The sequence below is a fragment of the Ailuropoda melanoleuca genome, chromosome 5, assembly GCF_002007445.2.
Source record: "Ailuropoda melanoleuca isolate Jingjing chromosome 5, ASM200744v2, whole genome shotgun sequence".
In the NCBI taxonomy this organism is placed as follows: Eukaryota; Metazoa; Chordata; class Mammalia; order Carnivora; family Ursidae; genus Ailuropoda; species Ailuropoda melanoleuca.
This window is the reverse complement of record NC_048222.1, coordinates 60,600,924-60,609,699: the sequence shown is the minus strand read 5'-3', so window position 1 is coordinate 60,609,699 and position 8,776 is coordinate 60,600,924. Positions and strand designations below refer to the sequence as shown.

General features: G+C 43.7%; 1 protein-coding gene across 1 annotated transcript; it reads left to right on the top strand.

Moving 5' to 3' along the window:
* The first annotated feature begins 1,337 nt into the window (after positions 1-1,337).
* On the top strand, positions 1,338-7,263 carry B2M (beta-2-microglobulin). Its single transcript, XM_002913169.4, has 4 exons — positions 1,338-1,491; positions 4,889-5,164; positions 5,714-5,741; positions 6,755-7,263. The coding sequence occupies exons 1-3, from the start codon at positions 1,425-1,427 to the stop codon at positions 5,725-5,727; spliced, it is 357 nt and encodes a 118-aa protein (XP_002913215.1). The 5' UTR covers positions 1,338-1,424; the 3' UTR covers positions 5,728-5,741; positions 6,755-7,263.
* The last annotated feature ends 1,513 nt before the right edge of the window (positions 7,264-8,776 follow it).

The window sequence follows — 8,776 nt, the reverse complement described above, 5'->3', positions numbered from 1 at the left end:
CATTCTACTTTTTCTAGTTCAGACTTGGCTTCCACTATAGGGGTTATTACAAGGTTTAAAAATATGTAAAAGAAATATATAACATATTTGTTGTCTTCTTGGGGAATCACAACCCAACTCCTTTTAACTGAAAACCATAGTGATTTCCAAGATCTCTGTCCTCCCACCCCCACGATTCACTTCCTTTCCTCACTGTTCCACTGAGAGAGTGGTGGACTCAGCGGCCATGTGCTGTCAGCATCTTTTTAAAGGTATCTCTGAAGAATAGGTTTTTCTTAAGCGGTCTAACATTGTTATGCTCTTACAGTCAGTAGGTTTGACTTCTTTGGCTGGGCCCATGGCCTATGCAATCCAAATTCTCACTAAAATTTCAGAGCCTTTATTTTCCAAGTGTCTAAAGCATGGATGCAACGGCATCAGAAAAGTTTGAATCCTAGTCTCAGCTTTTCCCCCCCCTTATCCATAAAAATTGATGGGGTAATTCCTATTTCTTGCTGTTTATTCCCATATTTACTGGTTTGTTCATTCAAACATTCATTCAATCATTCATTCATTCCATTTACCAAATACCTACTACATGCCAAGCGATTCTAGTGTGGTAATTCACAGAGAATGATGTACCTAAAGAGGTCTGTAAACTCTAAGGCTCTAGGCAGTTATGCTTTTGCTATCAGTGGTTGTTTTCCCCACAAATCAACAAAAAAAGAAAATTACCTAAACAACAGCAGGAAGATACAGAGAAGAATTTCTGGGCACAGGGCTTTATTTACAAAAAGAAACTTTTGCCTGAAGGAATTCAGGAGTCAAGAAGGTCCTTGCCCACTCTGCACAGTTCTCTGAGCCGTCCTCAGGAGGCCTCGAGGTTCCTGGACTATTTTTCTTTCCCAAGCAATCTGGAAACCCTACATTATATTCCTGGGCCGTAGTTATTAATCAAAGTTCTTATTCTGCCCCGCACCATTCATCCTTTGTCCGCTCTCTTAATCTTTTTGGGCTTGAGTTTCTCGAACGAGAACCACAGGTTCTAAGGTCCCACCTGGCTGGGACATGGTAAGCGAGTTACTCTGAAGCTGGGTGGTTCTCAAAGAGAGGGCGCTGGACCAAGTAGGTCCCGCCCAAGTTCTACGATAGGAGGCCCTCTCCCCTGGCTCTGGCGCGCACCCAAGTCGGAGGGCGCGGGTCTATAGACAGAGAAGCCACTCGGTCCAACCCATGCCTTTCTAAGCATCACGGGACCTTATAGGAAAATGAAACTGAAAACGGGAAAGTCCCTCTTTCTAACCTGGCCGGGCCTCGAGCGCTAGGAGACGAGTGACGGCCCCTGCCAGAAGGGTTCTGATTGGCGGCGCGCGCTTGGAATATAAGTGGAGGCACCGGGTAGGTCGGCAACACTGACTTAGCCGGCTGCTCGAGCGAGAGGGGCCATGGCTCCTCTCTTGACCTTCGTTTTCGTCGGTCTGCTTTCTCTCTCTGGCCTGCATGCCGTCCAGCGTGAGTGTCCCCTCTTGCCCTAACCCTTCTCCTGTGCCCCGATCTTTTTGGCATTCTCGGCATTAACTCTGTAACTCACCCACCCCTCCTCCCTAGTTCTTCTCCCGGGTCTTGGGGCTAGCAGCTGGCTTGGTCTGCGGGTGGGGAAGCGGTAGAGTGGCCGGGGAGTGGGGTGGGGGTGCGAGCCCAGGACGCAAACCTCTCTTTTCTACTTCGGGAGAGGGGGACGCGGGAGGCTTCGGCATGTGCGTGCCGGGTGAGTCAGGACAAAGTTTCGGAGTGATGACAGACTTCGGAGCGACCGAGGTGAGGGAGGGTTTCTCTTCCGCAGAACCTCTAAGCTCCCCGGGTGCAGCTGTCTGCCTGGGAGGGCGGAGAGGCGGGTCCCCAAAGCGCCGAGTTGAGGGCCGTGAAAGGGTGGAGACATCCGTCTGGGCTTTGCGGGAGGCACCGCGCGGGTACAGCGGTCCGCTGCAACTGCTCGGATACCGGGGGCTTCGGGCTTCCTCCGCAACGCCCAGCGGGTTGCCCGCCCCACAAATAGTCGGCGAAACCGTGGGGAGGAATCCGCACGTGGAGTTTGTAGAATGCTTGGAGGTGTTACAAAGCGCTTTGACATCATTAATTCACTTGTTCCCGTTCCTTGTCGCTTTTAATAATAATTAAGAACTAGTCCTTATTGATAAGGAGAGTGCTGGGGACGTTGTGTGCTTTATGCCACTTGATTCTGAGATGAGCCTACGATGTAAATGCATCGGTTAATATCACCAGCATTTCATAGATAAGGAAATTGTGACGCCAAGAGTTTAAGTAACTTAATCACACAACACGGGGGAGAAATGGCAGACAATCTAGAGGGAGCAGAGCTTTTTTGTGGGGGTGTGCGCCCTTTGGCTGCAAACTGCGGTTTGTCAGTACCTCCTCGTCACCTGCTGGTGTGAGATTCTTGCCAGCAAGCTGGAGAGCCTGGGGCCCCTGTTGCCTTTTCTTCACAGAAAGCTTCCTCTTTGGCTCTTTGCCTGGTTCTTTCCAAGATGAACTAAGCTTCTACTTTCTGTTTTGAAAAAGAGAAGGTTTACCAGTGAGGGAGATTGTAAAACCAGTGATAAGGGTAATCAATATGGTTACCCAGGTTGTCTGTCAGGGACACTCTAGATCTTGAGCACGTTCTAAATACCCCGCAATATACCAGAACCCTCATATTTTCCCCTCACAAAACCCTCTGTGAAGTGGGGTTTTCTGATTATGAAAAAAGGTATTTAATTTATAATCTATTTACCAAATAAAGCACAAATACTATTATTGATATTTGCTGGCGACCATAGAAATCATTTAAAAAATAACAAGCTCACATTAAAAGAAAAATCTTAGTTTGAAAATTTCCAAAGTAACACATGCATGAGTAGATCATTTCTAGTAGATACTCTGGAGGGGCGCCTGGGTGGCTCCGTCGGTTAAGCATCTGCCTTCAGCTTGGGTCATGATCCCTGGGTTCTGGAATCAAGCCCTGCTTTGGGCTCTCTGCTCAGCGGGGAGTTGGCTTCTCCTTCTATGCTCTCCCTCTCTCCTCTCAAATAAATAAATAAAAATCTTTAAAAAAAAAAGGTACTCAAGAAATGGGTAATGGGGGCGCCTGGGTGGCTCAGTCGTTAAGCGTCTGCCTTCGGCTCAGGGCGTGATCCCGGCGTTCTGGGATCGACCCACATCAGGCTCCTCCACTGGGAGCCTGCTTCTTCCTCTCCCCACTCCTACTGCTTGTGTTCCCTCTCTCACTGGCTGTCTCTATCTCTGTCAAATAAATAAATAAAATCTTAAAAAAAAAAAAAAGAAAGAAAAAGAAATGGGTAATGATGATGGTCTCTGGGGGTCCATTTTTTGCTCTGTCCTTTATGTGGGTTTTGTTTCACTATGGACATAAATTGATGTTTCCATTAAGCTTCAGAAGCTCAACTGTCCCCAAGTCACAGAGCCAATAAATGGCTGAGCCCAAATTCAAACTCAGGCCTTGTCTGATACTTGTCCTCCTCTTAGAAGAGGTTACTGCGATGTTCTTGCAGAACCCTGCCTGGCTCCCTCAAAGAGAGAATTCTAGGCCTGATGAACCTGTACTCTGACTCTTGTGGCATTTATTGTGTTCTAATTATTAGAAGTTCCAATACAAAGAGCTTTCTGATTTGATTTCATTTTTAACTTTATGGAAAAAAATCAGGGCTTCATTGGCATCCCCAGGCTAGCTCCTGGTGGGGCTGGTGACCTTTCCTTTGATGACAGGGTGTTTCTAGACTGATAAACCTGGTCAGAGTAGCCTGGTACTCCTCCTCCCCGCCACCTCCTGGACACAGAGGAGGTGCCCTTTAGTAACCATATACACTGCATGTATGTGTATTTAAAGTGAATTACACACATATATTAATGTCAATCTGTATATTTAGTGGCAGTAACACTTCTCTTCATTGGATGAAAAATACGGAAATGGAGTTTATAATAGTTTCTTTGCATATCTCCAGGGATGGTCTAGTTATGCATCCCATTTTGGAAACTGCTGTTCCATAGCAGCAATGTATTCCCAACGTGGTTAGTTAGAGCAGTCACTTGAGGGTGCTAATTAAAAATGCAAATACCACTTGGTCACAGTGGAGAATATGTTCTTTCTCATTTGCCACAGTCCGCACCCTTCCCTTTTGTTCTTACCCAGCCCAGTTCACTCATTTTTGGTATTTCTGGCTTCTGTACCCATTTAAGTTTTGTTTGAGGAAATAATAATAACAATATCTGCCATTTACAGAGCGATTGCTGTGTGCCAGCCGCTATACTAGACAATACATATTGAGAAGTCAGATGGGTGTGGATCTAGGCAGGAGCAGGAACCAAAAAGGAAAGGAGTAAACATTAAAAAAAAAAAAAAAAAAAAGATGGGCTGAAACAAGGTACCATAACATAAGTTTTTTGATGTGGCTATTATGAAGAGTGTGTGAAGTGAGAAATGAAGTTTGAAAAGTAGGTTGGGGCCAAATCATGAGGACTCTTGAGAGGTGAGTGGTGGAGTTATATGGATGCTAAGAAGCCATCAAAAGTTCTCAAGTCTCCACAGAAAGGTTCTTAAAGATTTGGCACAAACTCCAGTGACAGAAGATGATACTACTAGAAGTCTGCTAGGAAAAAACCAAAAAGCCACGAGTAGAGGAATTACGTGGAAAAGATACTAAATTGTGGTTTATCCCTCAAAATGGAAGTAGCCTTTTGGAAAAGTGGAAGCTCATCTGGCCAGAGTAGAAATGGAATTGGGAGAAATCATTGATCAAATTTAAACATTTGTTGCCTAATACAGCTTTAGACTAAGGTAGTTCCAGGTGAAATACTCTGCAATTTTCATTTGTCTTTCCTTCATGTTCCTCAGATGCTCCAAAAATTCAGGTTTACTCACGTCACCCAGCAGAGAATGGAAAGCCAAATTTCCTGAACTGCTACGTGTCAGGGTTCCACCCACCAGAAATTGAAATTGATTTGCTGAAGAATGGAGAGAAGATGAAGGCAGAACAGTCAGACCTGTCTTTCAGCAAGGACTGGACTTTCTATCTTCTGGTCCACACTGAATTCACTCCCAATGGACAGGATGAATTTAGCTGCCGTGTAAAGCATGTTACTCTCAGTGAGCCCCAGATCATTAAGTGGGGTAAGTTTTTAAGTTCTTTCCTTAGCTACTGACAGTTGCATCTGAGTATAGGCACAGCTTAAAGGTACTTCGATATAAAAAAAAAAAAAATCTGCATACTGGGATTGACAGGGAACATTATTAAAGCTCTGCAAAGTGGCACCTTCTGAGATACCTCTGCACAGCCTGATCCCCAAAACAGTAGTTTCCCTATAGCAAAAACAGGGAGCAGCAACAGCCAGCACCCGCACAAATGCACATGAACACCCAAGTTTTTCTTACCTACTGGCCTCCTTGGGCTTTCCTGACAGCCTCATAGATACTTAGAACCACCAAAGGTCTCAGGGAGTCACAGGCCTTTGTCTGTAGGCCCTGCTATCCTAGTGCCCTACCCAGTACTCCCTGGCTGGGTTGGGATCTGAGGCTAGTAGGCAAGGTTGGGCCCTACTGGTTATTTGTGGTTAGGGACAGCAGGCTATTCTGCCAGACTTATTTACAAACAGTTTTAGACATTTGTTAATAGTATTATTAAGTAAAACTTACTGTCTTTCTCTGTTTTCTTTTTCATAGAGCGAGACAACTAACCAGCATCATGGAGGTAGGTTTCTAACCTTAAGAAAATACTTTTCTTGTTTCACTGTCCTGGGAAGTATTTACAGACAACTCTGTAGGATAACCTCATTATAGGCAAGACATTAATCAGGTTAGCATTTCAGCAGATAAGAAGGAATCCTAGAGGGAACACATTTTCTTTTCTCTGGAGTGGCATAAGAAAGGTGTGTAGCCCCAGTCTAATGCTGCCAGTGTCACCAGCCCTCTAAACAAAGTCAGAGGAGCTGTTGGAGTGCTGTAACAGGGTAGAGGCAGCCAGTTACCCACACTACCTGCGAGGATTTGATCTTTCTTCCATTTCTACAGTGGGTATTTCTGGGCCTTCAGAAATGAACCATTCTCTTCCTTTGCATAGCAGCTGCTTTATTATTCAGCCCAAAGAGAGGGATGACGTGGTTTGGCAGATATCCCGTTCTTTCAGTCTCTTGTTCAACCTTAGTGTGTGGGCACTGTGTTTGCCTTTTAGAGGCTCCCAGTCCAACAGAGGAGAGAAATGGGAACAGACTGTTATAATGCAATGTAAAGATAACATAATACGTGTATCTACAGAAACTTCTAGCAGTGTGAAAGAGGGAGGAATTGGACTTCTCTGCATTGTTGGAGTCCAGAGACAGAAAATCCAGCTTTTCATGAAATTCATCTCCACAGGGTACCATGGTCCTGAAAACCTATTCAAATTTCCTGCTTCATCCTAGCATAGGGAAATTAATTTGAGAGAGCATCAGAGAGTTTGGGTGACCTGCCCGAAGTCACACAGTTACTAAATGGGAGAGCCAGGATCTGAACTCTAATACCAGCATTCTTTCCTGTAAGGTTGTGGGAGAATCAGTGGGATAAATTAATGGGATATGCTCTTTGTAATGGGTTTGGAAAATTGTCTGCAGCTATTTCATTTCAAACAGTGATTCACATGTCAAAAGTTACACAAATTTGGTGGTGCAATCTATAATCTAAATAAAATAAATGTATTTGCTAACAAGTCTATTTTCTTTTTTCCAGGCTTGAAGATGGTGCATTAAGATTGAACTAATCCCTTAATGTATTCTTTGTAATGCTGATATGCCTTTATGCTTTATGCATACAAATCATAAAGTTATACTCATGATGATACAAATATAATCTACTTGCTAATTTTACATTGGTAATTGTGTCGCCATATTTGACCTGTCTGGGCAGGTAGCTGTAGTTGCGGGCCTGGAAGCTTAGAGGTGGGGAGGGCAGAATTCTCATGTTCACTATCAATATCTTGGTCAGACCTGAACTGTTCAGTCTATTCACACAGAACTGGATAAGAAGGTAGTTATGCATGTTTAGAGTTAATTTCCAATTTGCATACTTTGTTTAGAATTGGGAAATTTTTTGAAGGATAATTGTCAAATTATTGGAAATTTGTTAACAGTGGATAAGACACTCATATAAAATTCATATTCATCTCTCAGAAACATTGTTGCACATGATTTGACTTATGTTAATTTTGTTTCAATAATTAAAACAATGGTGAAATTTGATGTGTTCAGTTTTCTTATATATCCCTCCCTCTCTTACCCTTTCTTTCTTTCTTTCTTTCTTTTTTTTTTTTGAAGATTTTATTTATTTGAGAGAAAGAGAACACAAGCAGGGGGAGGGGCAGAGGGAGAAGGAGACTCCCTGCTGATCAGGGAGCCCCACTGCAGGGCTCGATTCCAGGACCACAGGATCATAACCTGAGCTGAAGGCAGGCCCTTAACTTACTGAGCCACCCAGGTGCCCTCCCCACTTTGTTTTCAAACAGGAAAACAGTCTTCCAAGTGTCACCTGTTACATAGGGCTTGACTCATGGTGGAAAGGGCCTCAGTGATCTGTGTTTTACAGATGAGGAACAAGGTCCCAGGGAAATTAAATTACTTAGGGTGACACAGTCGTCTGCTGGGAGACCATGCCTGTCTTTTAGCCAGTGTTCTGTTGCTTGGGCCAAGACACAAGGAATGTACAGACTCTAAGAGGGAACAAAAGTATCTGAGGGTTTCATATTTTAGCAAGCAATATATAAACTTTGAATGAAAAATACTAGATTTTTCAATTTCAAAATACAGTTTATAGATGCAGTATCATGCATTTGTTTGAGCAAGAACTTGAGTTAGTGCTAAGTACTGACAAGATGAATAAAACAACACTGCTCTCAAATTGCTCGGTTTAGTGGAAGGGCAGACATGTGATCAAACCATTAAAAAACATCCTTATAAAGCATATAATGTAGGTATGCCCAAAGAACTAGGTGATAGGAAAATGTGTTCAGGGAACAACAAGAAACTTTAGGTAGGTGTTAGGAAAGCCATTTGCTTGAGGTGAGACTTCGGAGGTAGTTGTTCTCCTGATCGGTGAGTGGAATTTGGGGTTTCCAGGCAGGGGGGGCAAATTATGGGAAGTATGAAGGTATGACAGGTGTAGGTAATTCTAAACAGCAGAACAAGGGTATTTGGGGGAATACTTTCAGGAACTCCCCTGAGCAGACTGAGCAGTGACTTACTTAGGCTGGTTACTCTCCATCCAGATGCACATCAGAATCACCTGGGGAACTTGTTAAAAAAATACTAGCTCTAAGAAATAAAGTCTATTAAAAACAAAAACAGGCACCTGGGTGGCTCAGTAGGTTAAGCGTCTGCTTTTGGCTCAGGTCATGATCTCAGGGTCTGAGATCCAGCCCCACATCAGGCTCCCTGCTCATTGGGGAATGTAAATCAAGACCACAATAAGATGTCACCTCATTCCAGTCAGAATGGCTATTCTCAAAAAGACAAGAAACAGGTGTTGGTAAGGATGTGGAGGAAAGGGAACCCTTTCCCTTCCTCCTGGTAGGAATATAAGTTAGTGCAGCACTATGGAAAATAGCACAGAGGTTTCTCAAAAAAATAAAAATAGAAATACCATACAATCCAGTAATACCACTGCTGGGTATTCACCCAAAGAATATGAAAACACTACTTTGAAAAGTTAATATGCACCCCTATGTTTATTCCAGCATTATTTACAACAGTCAGGCTG